The sequence below is a fragment of the Alosa sapidissima genome, chromosome 12 (assembly GCF_018492685.1).
Source record: "Alosa sapidissima isolate fAloSap1 chromosome 12, fAloSap1.pri, whole genome shotgun sequence".
NCBI lineage: Eukaryota > Metazoa > Chordata > Actinopteri > Clupeiformes > Clupeidae > Alosa > Alosa sapidissima.
The window spans coordinates 38,083,267-38,104,998 of record NC_055968.1 but is presented as its reverse complement, the minus strand read 5'-3'; the positions used below and the strand labels follow the sequence as shown (position 1 = coordinate 38,104,998).

Below are 21,732 nucleotides of genomic sequence, written 5' to 3'. Positions count from 1 at the left end.
TATTCTTTCAAAGTTGCATTAAATTCTTGATTAACATCCATACAAACAAGGTCTAAGTTGATCACAGATTTCAAAACAATTGAATATTACTGAATTAATTGATAGTCCATTTTTAAGCTTCCACCTCTGAAGATTATTATAATAAAAACCTCAAAACTGTCCCACTAAAACTAGAAATGTTTTTAACATTTGGTTATTTTTATTAATAACCAATTCTCCAACAGTCCATACAGCTTCTCTTAATGAATAGTGAATACTATAATATGCACAAATCTAGTTATATTTTCGTTAAATTATTTACATGTGTGTGTAGTACCCCTCTTCTTAGTAACCAAACTTTAAGGTGGGCTACACGTGTGTGTGTGTGTGTGTGCGCGTGCGCGTGTGTGTGTGCGTGTGCGCGTGTGTGTTTGTGTGTCACTGGTAGATCCAGATGCACCACATGCAGATGATGACGATGGCGTAGCAGGTGATGAGGAGCAGGTAAATGCGGAAGAGCAGGAAGTCCAGGATGTAGCCCACGTGGCACCACTGCTCCAGCAGTACGTTCTCCTGCTGCAGCTCCGACAGGTGCGAGCAGATCACGTTTACATCCCGGCAGATCTGAGTCAACTCCGGCACGGCCAGGGGTAGCGCTCCCGACACTGGAGTGGGGGGACAGAAACAGACTTTATCTCAAGTGCAGACTTACGGGCAGCCAGCAATGGGTTCGTTGAAACACTGGAGGGTTCAACATGAGGGTTTTATCCCTGGTCAAATTGTTCAGATTATGAGAAAATACTTTTTCATAAAAAATAGGCTTTCTCCTATATTACTGTCTCCTGAACAAAGTCTGGTTTATGCCTTTAATGAATTTCAGCCACTTATGAGGCTTCAGATTAGATACCATTCTCCATTAAGAGACTTAAATAGCAGAAAGTTATTATAATTGTCATTGTGCAATAAATTATCTTGACTTCTTTTCAAATCGGGGAGGATTCAGAATTCAAAATCCACTGTTGGACAAAGCCTTGGTAGGGGTAATGGAATTTGGAACACATATCTCACTGTAAAGCCTGGGTAGGGGTAATGGAATTTGGAACACATATCTCACTGTAAAGCCTGGGTAGGGGTAATGAAATTTGGAACACATCTCACTGTCTCTGTTCCGGTTGGCCGCTGGGGTTTGGGTCGGAGGCTGTATGGCCAGGGAGCTCGAGTTGTCTGGCTTCTGGCGGATGTCGGGGCGGGTTTTCTCGGGCCAGCGATAGCAGATGAGCTTGGCGATGTAGCCCAGCACGAGCACCTGGACCCAGCGTGGTACGCCGCGGTACTTCATGGAGTTGTGGTGGAGCACGTTAGTGATGATGACCGTCTCCAGGAGACTAATGACCATCAGGGCCAGACACACAGAGAAGTAGATTCCTGAGGAGGCACACAGTAATGAGAAGTATTATTAAATTATTATAGTTATTAATATTATTATAATATTATGTATTATATTGTGTAATACAATATTACACAATAATTATTAAATTATTGATAAAGCACTGAGCACAAAGTGAAATCCCCTAGTGAGTGTTACTGACTGAGTAGGGAATTATTAATAAGGTGACGGAGTAGGGAATTATTAATGAGGTGACGGAGTAGGGAATTATTAATAAGGTGATGAGGTGACGGAGTAGGAAGTTATTAATGAGGTGACGGAGTAGGAAGTTATTAATGAGGTGACTGAGTAGGGAATTATTAATGAGGTGACCTGCTCAATGGAGAGGAACAAGTAATACCAGAGACAGAAATGTCCATGACACCATATATACTATACTATATACACCAAATATACTATATATACACCATGCTAGAATCCTTAGAATGCATCAAGGTGCCATTACAATATAATGAGATATATTCAAACATTACAATAGAGATATATTCAAACTCAACTGGCATTGCTGGGACACTGACCCCACTCACAAATCTGTCAACACCTTTAAAATCCCCCCCAAGTGCTGTTTCACCCCTTTAAAATCCTGCTCCCTCCATTAGTTAGGGAAAGTTAGGCTTTTTTTCCTGCCAATCTGCAAAAAAAAATTCTTACCAATAGCTTTTTTTACTCTGTGTTCCTATAGGTGTCTAGTAACACCTCCCAATTTATCCACGGCCAAATCCTCAGGGAAACACCTGGAGAGCCCATCAAGTTTGGGGTGCCCAGAGGGACTGGGCGAAAATAATGAAAACATTTTGTTGACCAATATTAGCTTTTGAGATGTCTAACTAGGGTTTTTTAGGGGTGCTGAATCTATCCCAGTCATACGTTTTGAGTAAAATTACTCCAAGTCCATAAAAAATCCATAACAAGTGGTTTTATTGAACAATTACAAAACAAAACTTTCTTAATCAGTTTAAAATTTAACAAACCTCATCCCTCAACTCCCCTGCACTTCCTCACTCCTGTTATCTTCTGGCTGGTTGATGTTCTGGCAAGAGTTACCATGACAGTTCCAACAAGCAGAAATACAGTTGACTCCTTGCTTTTTACAGCAGCACCTGAGAGTGTCACAGACGCCTGCACAGTTGCAGCTGACAAACTTCAGAAGGTAGTCTGGTGCAATGGGATCTGGTGTGACTGGTGCATAATCATGTTCTCCTTGTTTCTATCCACACTCAAGGACATCTAGTGATGGATTTTGTAGCAGTAGCCAATCTCTGGTCTGGAGATATGCCCGCAGAGAGTGCTATAGTGTATGCTGCACCTCCTGTAGTCGGAGGTAGTTTCTAAGGCTTGACACTAGTTATGTTGTCCTCATGAGTTTTACATGTTGCTCACTGTCCAACCCTAAACGTGACACTCTTTTCTCTCTCTATCTATCTCTCTCTCACACACACACACACATGCACATTGACTCTCTCACAAACACATTCACAACCACACACCCACACATCTATGCACATTGACTCTCTCACAAACACATTCACAACCACACACCCACAAATCTATGCACATTGACTCTCTCACAAACACATTCACAACCACCCACCCACCCACACAAACACATATGCACACACTTACAAATAAAGTTCACACCTTCACTGATACTGTCTCTCTCTGTCTGTCTCTCTCTCTCTCACACACACACACACACATGCACAATGTCCTTTCTCACACACACCATGTTGAGACAAAACTATCTGTGATTATAGTACCAGTGTGTTACACGCAAAGTGTGTGTGTGTGAGAGAGAGAGAGAGAGTCAGTCCAATGCGGAGAGTGGATGGTGATCAACAAAATGTAAAACTCATGAGGATTAACTGAGTTAATATTTTTGTAAATATTTTATTATATCTTTTCATGGGACAACACTGAAGAAATAACACTTTGCTACAATGTAAAGTAGTGAGTGTACAGCTTGTATAACAGTGTACATGTGCTGTCCCATCAAAATAACTCAACACACAGCCATTAATGTCTAAACCGCTGGCACCAAAATGAGTACACCCCTAAGTGAAAATGTCCAAAAGGCTGAAGCCTACATTTAAACACAATTGTTGCTGCCAGGCATCAGCCTATGAATTTTATAAAAAAGTAAATCATGCATAATTTAAAAAATAACTACATTTAGGCTATCTTAGACATCTTTGGCTATACGGAATAAGGTTTCCCTTGCAGCACAGCACACGAATGAATGAAAGCGCGGATACCTTATCTCGCAATAAGTGGATGGCAATCGAAATTCCCGACATTATGAAACTTAATAGTAAGCCATTAAATACCCCACAGATTTCAGTGGTCATCAGTCCCGATATTTAGCAATATAATCAACAGTCCAAACGTAAATTAAATCTCAAATTAAACATCTGCTTTTGATAGCCTACCCATGCCGCTCCAAACGAAAAGTAGGCCTATGTCTCACAATAAAACGCAAGAAATAAAGGACTATATTATAGCTGACTCGAATACAAGCCATGGCCAAATAAAGGTGCTGTGCTTTGCGCAGCCTAAATTTGAGGATTTTACGAGTCTCCTAAACATCCCTCACCTGTTATCTAGACATGCATGAAAACAAAACGCACTGCCATGTAATATTTGATCGCTGTTTTGCTACTAATTATCTTTCACGTAATGAATACGCACAGAAAGTGAAAGTAGGAATGTGCGCTCCGTGTCTGTAGCTGTCTGTTCACGTCCGCAATCGAACGTCAAATAGAGAAGTCATCCATGTTCTCTACGTTATAGCCTCCCATACAAAAATGTGATATATGGCAATATATGAACATATATGTCAAATAACAGGGACTTATAATTTTACTTATATGGACATATATGTGATTCAAATATTTATGTCAAACATATATTCAAAGCTATATGTCCATACATGCATACAAAATATTTTAATTTCCCATATAAGATGCTATATATCTTCATATACTACTGTAGATCCAATTATTTGTTTTCCAAATATATGGAGAAGTTTATGTGTGAATATGTGACGGAGTTATATGTAGTCTCTATATATGGTGGCATACATATCTATACACTAGATTCCGCTACTTATTTTCTAAATATATGGAGAACTTTATGTGTGAATATGTGGCGGACATATTTGTAGTCTTCATATATGGTGGCATACATATCCATACACTAGATTCCATTACTTATTTTCCAAATGGAGAACAGTGTGAATTTGTTTATGTCTTTGCGTCACAGGTATGATGTCGACTATGCTGCTCAGCATCTTTTGCCTTATGTGTCATTTTGTGTGGAGCACTTTGGGTTGCACTATATGCATACAAAAAATGTGTGAGGCCACAGCTACTTTAAATATAACGGATGCTTATCTCATCTTGATATGCGCATGCGCACACAGCAATACCCATCCCCCACCCTTGACTGACTTTTGAAATCCAACCCACGGTGACTTCAACCATCACTTTTCTGTCCTGTCATGCATCTGACTGTGTAAGCTGTACAAACTCTGCTGTCATCATATCCAAGGTAAGAAGGCCTTTAGTAAACAGGAATTAGAAAAATATTGTTTTTATAATGTAATGTTAACCAAATCCGTTTGTTAACAGTCTAACCATCATGTTAGAATTCGCAAACGTTAATGTTATCAATTGGCTATCGATAACGTTAGCGAGCTAATATTGCTAACGTTAGCGATGTTAGCTGTTAATGTTAACTTTTCCATTAACTAACTTTACCATTATGCTAAATATCTAGAATGGTAGTTAACATCATATCCAACAAAAAGCCTGTCTGAGATGTTGTTATGAATATAAGTTTTAGTTTGAATGAAATATCAGGTGTGAGTAAGTTAGCTAACCTAGCTATAGCTTACATTTAAAGTGGCTGCTAATAACCATGCAGGCTAACGTGAACATTAGTAGGCCTAAATGGATCTTTAGTTTGTGAAGGGTAGTGTTAAGCCATCCTCACAACAGAAGATTTTGACAAGATCTGGGAAAGATTCTTGAAAGAGTCTTTTGAGTAAAGCTTGAATGGGGGCATTAGTTAAAAGACTCCAATCTTTCAAGAATCTTTCCCAAATCTTGTCAAAGTATTCTGATGTATGGATCATTAGGCTACATGTTCTTCATCTCATAGCCCTTATTTAAGCTTACTTGTGCCAAGGCGTGTGTTTATTAAAGATGCATGTGAAGGTAGTAGTGCTTCAGTGATGGTCTTTTCATGTTCTGTGTGTTTTACAGCATATTAATCTTCTCTGTTCCCTGTTTGCAGGTGGTGATTTGTGAAGACTGCTGCCCTGAGAACACTGAGTGCATTCTGCATGCCAAATCAATGTGTGCCACTTCCATACAGGGAAAAAAGTTTCTACCTGTAGAGTGTAGCCTACTCACTGTTTGTGTGGAAAAACTAAACTTTAATAAAAGGTTAAACAAATATTTTGTGTGTTTTCTTTGTAACATCAACAATGTTATATTTCTGAAATATACATATATTGTGACATATTTCTATAACTGTGACATAGCAGAACATTACATATATTTTGCATTATATTAACCTAATATGAGTGCAAATATATGTCCATAGACATATATTTGCAATATATTGGTATCCCTAGTATGCGTACAAATACATAACTTATCATATATTAACATATATGTGACATATATAAAAACGGCCAATTTTTGTATGTGTATATATGTGACTTACATGTGTGAGACATACATTGACATATACATAATATATGTACTTTACATATATTGCCATGTATCATATTTTTGTATGGGCTAGGCGGTCATGCTCCTGTATTTGCAAAATTCCTGACGGTTCCTGATCGCTAAATGTTTGTTTTCCTTTCCTGTCGATAGCGGTTGATGTTGAAGCACCTAGGCTATAATTTGACTTCAGCGGTGACAAATCCTGCTGAGAGAGAGAGAGCAACGAAAAGAGAGGCACCCCCAAAGTGGTCCTGCGCGTGTGTGTGTCTCTGCATGGGGTTCAATTGAAGTCAGAGTTGGTCCGTCAATAGTCCCGCATTCAGGCCGCTCCATTATTATAGTAATGTCAGACAGGGTACAGGGTAAAATGTGTGGGAATCTCTCACATTATGATGGCTAGATTTGCGGGACTTTTATTATTATGCTCAATACTAAGTAATAATTTATTCGCAATACCCGCAATTCCGCGCTGGAATTTAGACCCTTTTAAATGTGCATCTTTTTTTCTCTCGCTCTCTCGGAGGTGGCCAGCCAAGCAATTGTTCTGCTGCATGCCAGCCTGTGCCAATATATCGTACAAAATGATTGATTGCATTGCATTCTCCACATTTTTAGCTACATTTTCATGTACCACATCAGCATTTGAGTTCAGTGATTTTTTTGTAAATTGCTTTACAATTAGCGTCGGGCCTTGTCAGCAGCCTTCGGCTTGCCTCTTGCCACTATTCACTCCTTCTTCATTAACATTCCCTGTAGAATTCTCAATATTTTTGGCCTCAATGTGTACAGTTACATAGTCTGTCTGTTCTTAGTCTTGGATTTTGTGAAATACATTTCTAAATATCACCTGCTTGCTGCAGCTTCGGTCTGCACGTCAATTTAAACCCGCATCTTTTTCTCTCTCGAGCATTTAATCTGCTGCCAGCTTGTATCTCCACATCGTCCAAAATGCTTGAATCCATTGCATTCTCCACATTTTTAGCTACATTTTCATGTACCACATCAGCATTTTTGTTCTGTGAATCTTTTGTAAATTGCTTTACAAATACCGTCGGGCCTATTGGCCTATTGCCATGGCCTGCCTCAGCTTAGGTCACGTCCTTTTAAAACCGTCTTTTTCTCTATCGTGAGCATTTAATCTGCTGCCATCTTGTGACTCCACATCACCCAAAATGCTTGATTGCATTGTATTCTCCACATTTTTAGCTACATTTTCATGTATCATATCAGCATTTTTGTTCAGTGAATCTTTTGTAAATTGCTTTACAATTACTGTCGGGCCTATAGGCCTATCGTTTCGGTCACGTCTAAAACTGCATCTTTTTCTCTCTCATGAGCATTTAATCTGCTGCCAGCTTGTGACTCCACATCGCCCAAAATGCTTGACTGCATTGTATTCTCCACATTTTAGTAACATTTTGGTGCACCTCATGGCATTTTCTTTCAGTGAATCTTTTGCTTTGCAATTACCTTCCTGCCCTCCTCTTGGCTGCCTTCACTCCTTCATCTTCATTAATCTTTTTGGCCTCAATAATCCAGTTACATAATCTCCGTTTTTGGTTTTGGATTTTGTGAAATACAATTTTAAATAAATGCGACTTATAGTCCGGTGCGACTTTTATATATGTTTTTTTCCTGCTCTTGACGCATTTTTTGACTGATGCGACTTATACTCAGGAGCGACTTATAGTCCGGAAAATACGGTAATAATAAATAAACTAGAAATGCAATTCCAAGGAATTACCAGTGCATGAAAATGCTAAAGTTGTGATGTAAAATATCATGTATCATAGTTAAAATAGATAATACAGAGATGGATACTACGGTGATGCTAGGATAGACATGGTGGCTGCATAGCTTAATAAAAGTAGACTGTTTAAAAGTTGAATGTAGATAGTTTAAAAGTTGTTGATAGCCAGTAGATAGTTTAAAAGTTGTTGATAGACAGCTAGTTTAATAGATAGTTTAAAAGTAGACCGTTTAAAAGTTGAAGGTAAATAGTTTAAAAGTTGTTGACAAACTGGAAGTTTAATGAATGTGTATAGGTAGATATTTGACGATAATTTGACGAAAGTTGGAATGGCTCTATAGTTTGCTAGCAGTTATGCTAAGATTTTTTACTATGCTAACCATGCTACTTAGCTAATGTTTTATAGCAGTGCTAGCAATGCTAACATGCTAACCATGTTACTTAGCTAATCATTTTTAGCAGTTTTGCTAAAAATGCTAACTAACATGCTAACAATATTAACATGCTAACCATGTTACTTAGCTAACTTAGCTAATCATTTTTAGCAGTTTTGTTAAAAATGCTAGCAATGCTAACTATGCTAACTAGCTACAGTGGGTAGGAGTCATAGTTGATGACAAGTAACAGATGTTGGCTGAACAGTTAAAAAGTTTAGTAGTTTAAAGGGTTAAATTGTTTAACAGTGAAATGTTGTAGTGAGGACTTTTATTTTGAAACAGTTTTTGGCAGAGGAAGCAGTTGAACAGGATGTGTAGTCCTAATAGGGCCAGTTTGTATGCTTAAAGCCTGAGACTGGCAGTTGATCCAGGGCCCACTTCCCCGATAACGACGGAGACACGCTCTTAAGAGGGTTTTCTACGATTCATCTTACGATCGTTCGTTTGGTTTTTCCGACTGTTTCCCGAACATGCTCGTAGCGTGAACGCACATGCACTGCTCTTAAGATGCTCTTAAGGGGAGCTGTCCACGTTAATAGTTCTGAAATATCCTCTGATTTGACGGTGATGTCAGGTGACTGCACGTCACAGCTATAGGCCTACCATTTAAACTTCGGATCTACACATTAATTCACATCAATACGAAAATAGAAACACTTTGACATCTGCATGTAAGCATCCCAAGTAGGTTATATACCACACAGAGACATAAATAATTGTAATTATTTTAAGATTAGATTGTTGCACCAAGCAATCATTTTTCGCGGTGCCACTTAAGAACACGTTTGAAGATAAGAAAGAAGTCGAGTAAGAAAGAGAAGAAATGTGTAGGCTTAGATTTTGATGCAGTAGGCTACAGACTAAACCACATGTTGCTTTCTCTGCTTTTTACCTCATAGGCCTAATAAAATATTCACTTAGCAAAGATAATGTCAAACTATTCTGGCAACGTCTCGTTTCATAACTTGATTGCATTTTTGTCCGCTTTTCATCACATTATTATGACCATTAAATGTAGGCTATTTTGCACGCTAAAATCTGATTCATCACGGGTAAACACAATAAAGAATGGGAACATAAATGTATTCTAAGTTGTAATTCCTCTGTATGTCCTGTTGGTGACCTCAGTGAGAAGTACTGTTAAGACGCTCTTAGCCGGTAACGAGTACTCTGGAGCACTCGTAGATCTACGAGTGTTTTCACGATGCTCTTAAGCTACGATGGTTTCGGGAAACAGTCGGCAAATCTTAAGACGTTCGTAAGAGGGACTTTACAACGCTCTTAGGCTTAAGATGCTTTCGGGGAAGTGGGCCCAGGTGGCCTGAACACCTGCCATAGGATTCTAATTGCTTAACGGCCGTATTATGATGTCACAATCGGCAATGTTAAGTCTATGGGGATTTTTAAAAAGTTTTTCTTTAATAGTTTAAAAAGTATAAAAGTTTCAAAGTTGAAAAGACATGGCAGCTTCGTCCGTTTGAATACCTACATTACAAAGTTTGAATGAAGTTTCTAAGTTAAACTGTTCAAGAGAAATAGCGTACGGAAAAAGTGGTAAGCGGAATAATAATAATAAGAAGTTGTTGCCTAGGAAGAACAGTACAGTGCACTTTCATGCACTGTAATAAATACATTATGCTGCTACCGCTTTTCCCAAATACAATGTAGCCTACAGGTGTACCTTTCATCAGTCCAGTTGCAATGGATGGACTGTAATGAACTGCCCTACTTGTGATTGTTTAGATATTTTAAAGGTTTTATAACAATGCTACACATTTTTTGGCAAGTGCTACAAATCTATTCACCTTTGCAGCGCCAGTAGGCTACTTTGTGTGCGGCCCGCAAACACACATTCCAAACAAGCATACACAAAAGTTTCAAGAGTGGGGGATGGAGTATAAGATGGAGACAAATTCATTAATATGATTTATTTTTGCGGAATGGATGTACAGGACTGAGCGGCGGTCATATTTTGTACCGCTATGCGGTACATCTAGTTTTACATAGGCTACCGCTTTTAGGCCATTGATTTCATTAAAACATATGCTAATCTGGTTTTATAAGACAAAGGCAAACACAAGATAATTTGAGAAGAACCCTCCACATTATTAATCACATTGTACAACAAGACACAGAGGCGATGCTTGTAAGTTTAGATGCAGAAAAGGCCTTTGACTCTGTCAGGTGGGCTTTTCTTTATAAAGTACTTTCAAAATTTGGCTTTCACAAACTGATCATTGACACATTCCAAGCTCTATATGATAGTCCTTCTGCCAGGATTAAAGTTAATGGTGCCCTTTCAAAGGCATTCATCCTGGAATGTGTAACAAGACAGGGTTGTCCAGCCTCACCCTTGCTTTTTGCATTATTTCTTGAACCACTGAGTCATTGGATACGACAGAATTGTGCTATTAAAGGGATAAATATAAATTTTGAGGAACATAAACTAGCACTATTCGCGGATGATGTCTTAGTCTACCTAACACAGCCGACTCAGACATTCCCTAAGCTAATGACTGCTTTAGAAAAATATGGCGCTCTTTCAGGATATAAACTGAATGTTCAAAAGACGCAAGTGCTTACTTTTAATTATGATCCACCAAGTTCTTTAGTAGAGAAGTACCAACTAAGATGGGAGGCAGACCATATACGATATCTTGGTGTCAATCTACCAAAGGATATTTCAACACTGTCCACCTTGAACTATGGGCCGCTAAACACGAATATTAAGTCTGATATACAGAGATGGAGCCTCATTCCATTCTTAAGTCTTAATTCCAGGGTAGAATATATAAGAATGAATGTGCTACCAAGATTATTATATCTCTTCCAGAGTCTCCCAGTAGAGATACCCATTAAACAGTTTTTGGAATGGGATAAAACGATATCAAGATTTCTGTGGCAGGGCAAAAAACCTAGGATTAGGTATAAAACCCTTCAATTACACAAAGATCGTGGAGGATTAGGTCTTCCTTGCTTGCGTGACTATTACCATGCAGCCCAATTAAGACCTCTAGTGTGCTGGTGCAACCCATCATATTCCGCAAGATGGAAAGATATAGAGAGCAATATGACCCACCCGATTCCTTTGGCAGCGATAATGGCAGATGTTAGACTGATGAACAACATGATGGATAAAAACAACAACCCCTGGATTAAAACTACATTGAAGACATGGCAGAAGACAATAAAACTCTGCGATTTGGAACATACTCTAAAAATATTAAGATGGTGTGCATTTGACACCGATTTCTCTCCTAATAGTCTGGACTCTAGATTTAAGACTTGGATCAAAGTGGGCCTTACCAATTACCATACCTTTGTAAATAAAGGAACACTTAAGAGCTTTGATTTGTTACAGCAAGAGCATGGACTACAACGCCAAGATTTCTATAGGTACCTCCAGGTTAGACACTACTTTCAGGAAAATTTAACTAGGGCGTTAGAAGGGCAAGAGACAGGTATTTTGGAAGTATTCAAAGGAGCAACCAATTCATCATTATGCAAGAAGGTTGTATCTAGATTGTACCACGGGTTGCGCAAAATTAGTCCTGATAATACTCTATATATTAAAGAGAAATGGGAAAGGGAAGGTAGTTTCTCAATATCTGTAGAAGAATGGGAAAATGTATGTATACTACAATGGGAAATAACATGTTCAAATACATGGCGAGAATATAGCTGGAAGAATTTGTCTAGATTTTTTATAACACCACTACAACAACGAACACAAATACCTAGCACAGCCTGTTGGAGGGCATGTGGAACAAATGAGGCCAATCACTTTCATGTGTTCTGGGATTGTCCAGTACTAACTGCATACTGGCAGGAAATTCATTTCCACCTGGAAGCGACCTTCAAAGTAAATATCCCATGCAGATTTGACACTTTATATTTAGGAAACATCCCATTTGATACATGGGATTACAGGGATAAAAAGTTGTTACTTATACTTCTGGTTGCATGCAAAAAAACAATATCAAGACGGTGGTTGAAACAAGAATCTCCTACAATAGGAGATTGGTTGGATGTGGTTCATTATATATACACTATGGAAAAGTTATCCTACTCCCTCAAAATTCAGACTGACAAATTTTCTAGGATATGGTCTAAATGGACTGGGTATGTTGAACATATAGGCTTAAGATCACATTTTGTCTGGTAATTTTGTTTTTTGTAATTGTCTATGAATATGCATGTCCTTTTTCTCTCTTTCTTTTCTTTTAGAGAAGTGTAGTGAAACTCCCCCTATGTTCTAAATGTTTCTATTGTTAATTTTACACAAATGTACAAAAAAAAAAACAAAAAAAAAAAACTTTGGGCCTGGGAAGAAATCTGATATTGGCATGAGGATCACTAGGGCCTCAGATAGAAAAGCTATGTGGTTTCTTTTCTATTATATTTTATTTATTTTATTTTTTCCTTTCCCTTACTGATCCTCTGTACCAGGAATCTGTAAACCATATAACAAAACAGAAAGTATGTAAAAAAAAAAAAATGAATTCCTACATTGTTTTGAAACCTGTTGGCTTCAATAAAGATAAAATTAAAAAAAAAAAACATATGCTAATGATATTGATGAGGGGGTGTTTACAAGGCGGAGACCTAAAGCCATCCTGCTGCGCACAAGTTGACGTTCATTTGTGATTTATAATGGGCACAGTTTTTTTTTTTTAGTTGGCAAAAGTTTGAACTAGCCAACTAGCTCCGCTGAGGGGAAAACGCATGGGACTCATAGCGCTGTCCTATTGCGTGCAGAGGGAATTTGAAAGACAACTGATTATCCCGCCTCTCGGACTGAGCACTGCCAACAGTGAGTGCCACATCTGGAAGGGTGGCATACGCACGTTTTTTTGTGCGTACGTTCATTTTCTCTGAATCACACGTACGATCATTTCAGAAATGATCTAAGATCAAATGAAGGATGGTTTCTACGCAACACTTTTATAAATGAGGCCCCTGGTTCCCGCCACACACACTTGACACCATCTGAATCAAATAAGTTTATCTTGGTCTCATCAGAGGACATGGTTACAGTTATCCATGTTCTTAGTCTCCTTGTCTTCAGCAAACTGTTTGCGGGCTTTCTTGTGCATCATCTTTAGAAGAAGCTTCCTTCTGGGACGACAGCCATGCAGACCAATTTGATGCAGTGTGCGGTGTATGATCTGAGCACTGACAGGCTGACCCCCACCCCTTCAACCTCTGCAGCAATGCTGACATCACTCATACGTCTATTTTCCAAAGACAACATCTGGATATGACGCTGAGCATGTGCACTCAACTTCTTTGGTCAGCCATGGCGAGACCTGTTCTGAGTGGAACCTGTCCTGTTAAACCGCTGTATGCTCTTGGCCACCATGCTGCAGCTCAGCTTCAGGGTGTTGGCAATCTTCTAATATTCTAGCCATCTTTATGTAGAGCAACAATTATTTTTTTTTAGAACCTCAGAGAGTTCTTTGTCATGAGATGCCATGTTGAATTTCCAGTGACCAGTATGAGAGTGTGAGAGCGATAACACCACATTTAACACACCTGCTCCCCATTCACACCTGAGAACTTGTAACACTAACGAGTCACATGACACTGGGGAGGGAAAATGGCTAATTGGCCCAATTTGGACATTTTCACTTTAATTTCAGGGTTGTACTCACAAGCGGTTTAGACATTAATGGCTGCTTGTTGTGTTATTTTGAGGGGACAGTAAATTTACAATGTTATACAAGCTGTACACTGACTACTTTACATTCTAGCAAAGCGTCATCTCTTCAGTGTTATCCCATAATAAGATATAATAACATATTTACAAAAATATTAACTCAGTTAATCCTCATGAGTTTTACATTTTGTTGATCACCGTCCACTCCGCATTGGACTCTCTCTCTCTCACACACACACTCTCACACACACACACTTTGCGTGTAACACACTGGTACTATAATCACAGATAGTTTTGTCTCAACATGGTGTGTGTGAGAAAGGACATTTTGCATGTGTGTGTATTTGTGCGTGTGTGTGTGTGTGTGTGTGTGAGAGAGAGAGAGAGACAGACAAAGAGAGGCAGTATCAGTGAAGGTGTGAACTTTATTTGTAAGTGTGTGCATATGTGTTTGTGTGGGTGTGGGTGGGTGGGTGGTTGTGAATGTGTTTGTGAGAGAGTCATTGTGCATGTGTGTGTATGTGAGAGAGAGAGATAGATAGAGAGAGAAAAGAGTGTCCAACATTGAGGGTGGACAGTGAGCAACATGTAAAACTCATGAGGACAACATAACTAGTGTCAAGCCTTAGAAACTACCTCCGACTACAGGAGGTGCAGCATACACTATAGCACTCCCTGCGGGCATATCTCCAGACCAGAGATTGGCTACTGCTACAAAATCCATCACTAGATGTCCTTGAGTGTGGATAGAAACAAGGAGAACATGATTATGCACCAGTCACACCAGATCCCATTGCACCAGACTACCTTCTGAAGTTTGTCAGCTGCAACTGTGTCTGTGACACTCTCAGGTGCTACTGTAAAAAGCAAGGAGTCAACTGTATTTCTGCTTGTTGGAACATCAACCAGCCAGAAGATAACAGGGGTGAGGAAGTGCAGGGGAGCTGAGGGATGAGGTTTGTTAAATTTTAAACTGATTAAGAAAGTTTTGTTTTGTAATTGTTCAATAAAACCACTTGTTATGGATTTTTTTATGGACTTGGAGTAATTTTTACTCAAAACGAATGGCTGGGATAGATTCAGCACCCCTAAAAACCCCTAGTTAGACATCTCAAAAGCTAATATTGGTCAACAAAATGTTTTCATTATTTTCGCCCAGAGGCTTAAACTCTTAACTCCACCCTTATTCCCTGGCCATTCTAGTCCTTTATATCTGTATTTATCTGTTTATTATATCATTTGTTTTATTTTGTACATCACTTTTGTGAGTGAAAGCTTTGTTTAAATGTGCTTTATAAATAAATGTACTTGTTTAACTTAAAGTCCCCTTCACAAAGACTGAGTCCATCTGAATTGCTGCTGTGTGCTGATGCTCTGACCTATGATGGGTGTTCCGTTTGCTGTGCTGGGCAGCAGGTCGTTCATGATGAGCAGGAAGACTGTGTAGCCCAGGATGAGGGTCATCTTGAAGGAGGCACGGTCCACACTGTGGGGCGGCAGGTAGAAGGACAGGATGTCGATGACCATGAGGAAGGAGCTGGGAATCAGGAGGTTGACCACATACAGGATAGGCCGTCTCTTTATCACCACCTACAGGGGGTGCAATGACCACATACAGCATAGGCCATCTCTTTATCACCACCTACAGGGGGTGCAATGACCACATACAGCATAGGCCATCTCTTTATCACCACCTACAGGGGGTGCAATGTCATGCAATGTGGGCAACCAGTGTTATGCATTATACACTCCCAAAGAATACAATGACCACTAAACAGAGAAAAAAGTGACGTTTCAAAACATCAGTCAAATAACTGCATTACCACTCCTCCAAGCTAGCCTGTAGAATGTAAAATGTAGGGTCTGGGCACTCACTGTTGGCAGTGCTCAGTCCGAGAGGCGGGATAATCGGTTGTCTTTCAAATTCCCTCTGCACGCAATAGGACAGCGCTATGAGTCCCATGCGTTTTCCCACCAGCGGAGCTAGTTGGCTAGTTCAAACTTTTGCCAACTAAAAAAAAAAAACTTAACTCATGTCACGCTGTTCGCCAACAGCAACATTTATCTTCTTTGTTTTCAAGTAGCAGGGAATTCAAGCCAAACCGTTGCAACTCTGCCATCAATCATTATGTTAAGCACGTCTAACGTCTCTATACACAATTTTGATTGGCCTGATAGAAGTTAAATTTTTCCAGCTCACAAGCCAACGGAGAGTTGCTAGACTAGCCCTGGCAGCAAATTACATTTGCTGCCGCTAGGGTGCATCTAGATTTCTAGGCTTCTAGGTCACCCACTCACACACACAGTCACACACTGATGGTGGAGGCTGCCGTGCAAGGCGTCACATTGGGGTTAAGCGTCTTGCTTAAGGACACTTCAACAGGATCAGGAGGAGTTGCATTTACAGTGCAATCACAAAGTTTCAGACCCTTTCAAGTTTTCCACCTTTTCTTGTGTTTCAGACTCATCTTCAAATGGATTAAATTAAAAAGATTTTCACATCAATCTGCATACAATGCTCCAACACTCCACTAAAAAACAGGTGTTTTTGGAGTGTTTTGTAATTTTATAAAAATAAAAGACTGAAATTTAGTCTGAAAGACTGAAAGTAGTCAGACCCTTTGTTATGATGCTTGCTATTGAGCTTTGGTGCATCCTACTTCTATCAATGGTCCTTGAGATGCTTCTACAACTTGATTGGAGTCCACCTGTGCCTAAATGAATTCACTGGACATTATTGTACCATCGGTGGATGTACATGTCTGATGTTGAATGAGTGTCTCCAAGAATGCAGTGTGAGTATATGCTATAATGTGTAATGTCGGTTATAATAGTTGTATTTGCGTTTACCATGTTGTGTATTTGTTAGCGTGTTAGTCTCTTTGGTTGTACCTCATGTGTTTATCCTCGTGTCGATGTGTGTGGTAAACCCTTATTGTGTGTTACACGTGCGGCTGAGACTACCCCTGTGTTGCCCTATGTAGTTGTCTGAGTCTGTCTGTGTTTTGCATTGATGCCTGTTCTAATAAATGGCCTTCCTGGCCAAAGGTGATTCTTGTCTGCGGGTGAGATCACTACATTATTATTAGAGGCACACATCTGTTTATATAAGGTCTCACAGTTGATGTGTATGTCAGAGTGAAAACCAAGCCACAAGGTCGAGATAATTGTCCGTAGACCTGCAAGACAGGGTTGTGTCAAGACAGATCTGGGGAAGGATACATGAAAATGTCTGCAGCATTGAAAGTGCCCAAGAGCACGATAGCCTCCATCATTCTCAACTGGAAAAGTTTGGAGCAACCAACAGTCTTCCTACATCTGGCCGCTCAGCCAAACTGAGTAATCTGGGACGAAGGGCATTCCAGAGTTCCTTGCAAGCGTCTTAACAAAGGGTATTTTATTATCTTTGTAATCTTTTATTTCTTACAAATTTACAAAACACTCCAAACACCTGACTTTTTTCTGGAGTATTGGTGTGTGTATATTTTTGAGAAAAAAATGAATTGAATCCATTTTAAGATGAGTCTGAAACATAACAAAATGTGGAAAACTTGAAAGGGTCTGAAAACTTTCTGGTTGCACTGTACATACAGACACATTTACAGAAGGCTTATGTCTGTTCATTACAGACACATTTACAGAAGGCCTATGTCTGTTCATTACAGACACATTTACAGTAGGTCTATGTCTGTTCATTACAGACACATTTACAGTAGGTCTATGTCTGTTCATTACCGACACATTTACAGTAGGCCTATGTCTGTGGTAAAATTGCTGTGGCAAATTGCTGATACCACCAAGGCCTTCCCATCAACCATACATGGGGATAGATATGAACATGGTGATAGATAGCATGAACATAGAGCTGGGTTTAAAGTCTAATAAATAAACATGTAGATGTAAAAATCCAAACATAATGTATTATTTAGTCTTTCGTTCTCTTTTTTACCCAGAATGTGATGATGTCCCACTCGTCGATCCCAAACTGCAGGATGCTGGACTCCCCCAGGATGACCACCAGCTCCCACTCACCACTGGCCTCTAGGTACTGCTTTGAGTTCCCCGACATCTCCGCAAAGGACAGGGCCGGGCTCACCCTCACGTCCTTTACTGGGCACCAGGACAGGAGGAGGAAAGAGGAAGGAAAGGACTCGCTTAAAGTCTAGATTATGGGTTGGACTATCTTTAAATCTAGATTATGGGAAAGGACTCACTTAAAGTCTAGATTATGGGTTGGACTATCTTTAAATCTAGATTATGGGATGGACTCGCTTAAAGTTTAGATTATGGGAAAGGACTCGCTTAAAGTCTAGATTTTGGGTTGGACTCGCTTGGCTAAAACCACACCAAAATCTAGATTATGGGTTGGACTAGCTTGGCTAAGACCACACCAAAGTCTAGATTATGGGTTGGACTAGCTTGGCTAAGACCACACCAATTCTCTGTTGAATGCAATAAACGCTCAGATTTGTGTGTTTGCCAGGCGATTGTTGTACAGTTATCCATGAGAAACAAATACAAATGTACAGTATGACAGTCATCTGGCATGTGCACAATAAGAGCTTGATTCCACTTGATTTGGTTGATGAGGAAAATGGCATTCCATGTTGCTTGTGTGTGTGTGTGTATGTGTATAAGTAAGTATAAGTATATACTCTTTTGATCCTGTGAGGGAAATTTGGTCTCTGCATTTATCCCAATCTGTGAATTAGTGAAACACACACAGTACACAGTGAACGCACAGTGAGGTGAAGCACACACTAATCCCGGCACAGTAGGCCACGGTGGTGTGTGTGTGTGTGTGTGTCTTTAGAGACTGTAATGTCCACTTGCTTATGTGTGTGTATGTGTGTGTGTGTCTTTAGAGGCTGTAATGTCCACTTGCGTGTGTGTGTGTGTGTGTATTTAGAGACTGTAATGTCTACTTGTGTGTGTGTGTGTGTGTCTTTAGAGACTGTAATGTCCACTTGCTTGTGTGTGTGTGTGTGTGTGTATGTCAACTTGCTTGTGTGCATGTAGGACCCAAAGGTGAAGGTGCAGTTCTGGATGTCAAAAGGGAAGCTGAATATCTCCAGGTTGCAGGCGCTCACAAGCCTCAGCATGCGGTCGTAGCGTATGTGCCCCGTGTGGTTGACATACACAAACGGGCAGGCTTGGGACACGTCGTCATCCACGCTGAACCAAACAGAAAGGATACACACACATACACACACAAAGTGAGTAAAGCACTGGCACTTCTCTCTCTGTGAGATGAAATAAGGATACAGAGAAGCTCACAATTCATATACGATGATGTCAGGCATCCAGAGATCCTTCACCGGGAGGGAGATTTTAGTGACACCGTCACATTTGTGAGGATCCCATATGAGGAACTCATGGAACCAGTACTATGACGGGAAAAGACACACACACACACAGTACGGTTACGAGTGTGAACTCAATACATGCAATGTGCAATACATGGCTTGTATAGTTCAAGCTGGGTGCAGTTCCTACTTACAAGTCTAAGCCAGAGGAACGTAGTGAGGATCTGTGTTTTCTCATTCTGTAGTAAGATATAGTCAGATAAGGCAAAAGTTATGGTTCTATGTTTACCTTTGTCCAGTACTTATGTCCAGATCAACATAGAGATGGTTTACTGAGCACAATTTTGCCGCTTTTCCCTGGTCAGAACTCCAGAGAGAGGAACTAGGAATCTGGACTGGATACTAGGAATCTGGGAATATTCTGTAATCTGGGGATATTCTGTAAAGAGCATTGCTCTGCTTTGAATTCTCCAACATGATTGGCTGTTATGGGAGGTCTTTACCAGGGGTATAGCTCAGAGCAGACACCTTTATCCAAAGCAGATTACAACATCATGACAATACACAATAACAGTAAGCAATATGTTAACTAAAATACATCGCAATATATTAACTAGGATACATCGCAATATATTAACTAACATACATCACAATATATTAACTAAGATACATCGCAATATTAACTAACATACATCGAGCATTTATTATACTAAACGCTACAGTAAGACTGAAAGCAGCCTGGTGGCGCAGCAGTGCTCTGTTGAACTCCAGAGATTCCCTTCACATCGTCACAGACGTCACAGACAGCCCTTACTGGTGAACAACGTAAAGCCAACGTAAAGCCAAATCATAAACCCATCAGCTGAGAGAGTCACAGATGCCATGCTGGTACAACATACTACATGTCCACTGAAGCACACGCCATCACTCAGCAGTCACTCACCACACCCAGCACTGCATAGAGAGTGAAGGAGATGTTGGCGATGGTCGGGTTGCTGAGATTAACCGCTGGTCTGAAGGGTTTTCTGTCAAACACGTCCTGGAGCGACTCGTAAGTAGGTCCGCTGTGACCCTCACGACAACTCAGTTCACAGAGGCACACACACACTGAGGGAGAGGACACAGCCAAAGGTCAACTAATACAAATTAATTAAAAAAGGTCAACTAATACAAATTAATTATAAAAGGTCAACTAATACAAATTAATTATAGGACTGAAGCATCTCCTCTTTTGATTTAAAGAATACGCCAGGTTCAAAATCAAGAGATTTGAAGTCACGAGAATAGCAGAATAAATGAATAAGAGGATATTCATACACACTGTACTATATGAAAAGTGAACCAAGAAATACCATCATCTTTTTTCATTGTCTGGTTTCTATGAAATGTCTGTTCTCTGAGGGAACACAGTGAGACACTCCTTATGTGAGCTGTGTCTCACAAATACCATCATCTCTTTTCATCAAAATGTCTGGTTTCTATGAAATGTCTGCTCTCTAACGGAACAGAGCAAAATACACTCCATATGTGAGCTGTGTCTCACAGAGTGACTGATGAAGAGCAGTACCAGATATAGATAGATAGATAGATAGATAGATAGATACTTTATTGATCCCCAAGGGGAAATTAACTTACCTGTCAGCAGAAAGATACAGGATGTGAACAGGTGTCCACGGGAAGGTCCCATCCTGCCAGTCAAACTTTATCTTGCTTTAACTTTAACTGCTTTATCTTGACTTTACCCTTATTTGCTCCTTGTTCATATAAAAACCCTTCCCGTGTCAGTTTTTAACCCACCAGTCTCCTACAGGTGGCTGCTTAAACTCCTTAGGAAACCGCTGGTAACAAACAGCATACAAGCCTACATGTTTTTTAACACCTTCAGTAACAACTCAAGCATAAAGATATTTTCCCTTAGTGATAAGCAACTGCAATGTGATTATTTTTTTTTCCATCTACACCTTTCTGCAAACATCTCTCTCATAATGTCACACCTTTAATTGGTGAGCAGAAATCATGTTTGTGTATTTGTATTGTGGCTTGTTTTGAACTATCTTCACATCTTAAATTACATCTGGTGTATTAATCCATGAATGGGTTCATATTCATGGATCCTACTTCTATTTATGTGGAAGTATCTTATCTTCTATTAATTACAAAATTAATTGGAAACATTTGTTTTGTTGTTAATCAATTTATGATTATTATCATGGGTAGTACATGTGTCTATATAGCAATCATACATTAATCTAACTTAATATACTAGAACCATTAGAATTTATATACTAGAACAATTAGTATTTATATATTAGAACCATTAGAATTTATATACTAGAACCATTAGTATTTATTCAGTTCCGAAAACAGATTCTGCAGTGGCATGTCATAACATCAATGTATGCATGTTTTTATGTCATG

General features: G+C 39.6%; 1 protein-coding gene and 1 long non-coding RNA gene across 2 annotated transcripts; one reads left to right on the top strand and one right to left on the bottom strand.

Moving 5' to 3' along the window:
- Positions 1-308: 308 nt before the first annotated feature.
- On the bottom strand, positions 309-21,192 carry LOC121724869 (5-hydroxytryptamine receptor 3E). The gene is made up of 9 exons (XM_042111755.1): positions 20,950-21,192; positions 20,258-20,421; positions 19,509-19,553; positions 19,286-19,395; positions 19,014-19,183; positions 17,958-18,118; positions 15,388-15,598; positions 1,129-1,404; positions 309-644 (listed from the first exon to the last, which is right to left on the bottom strand). The coding sequence occupies exons 1-9, from the start codon at positions 20,999-21,001 to the stop codon at positions 418-420; spliced, it is 1,416 nt and encodes a 471-aa protein (XP_041967689.1). The 5' UTR covers positions 21,002-21,192; the 3' UTR covers positions 309-417.
- Positions 4,582-5,881, top strand: LOC121724872. Its single transcript, XR_006035318.1, has 2 exons — positions 4,582-4,972; positions 5,720-5,881. It is a non-coding gene; the product is annotated as an uncharacterized LOC121724872 (long non-coding RNA).
- Positions 21,193-21,732: the final 540 nt, after the last annotated feature.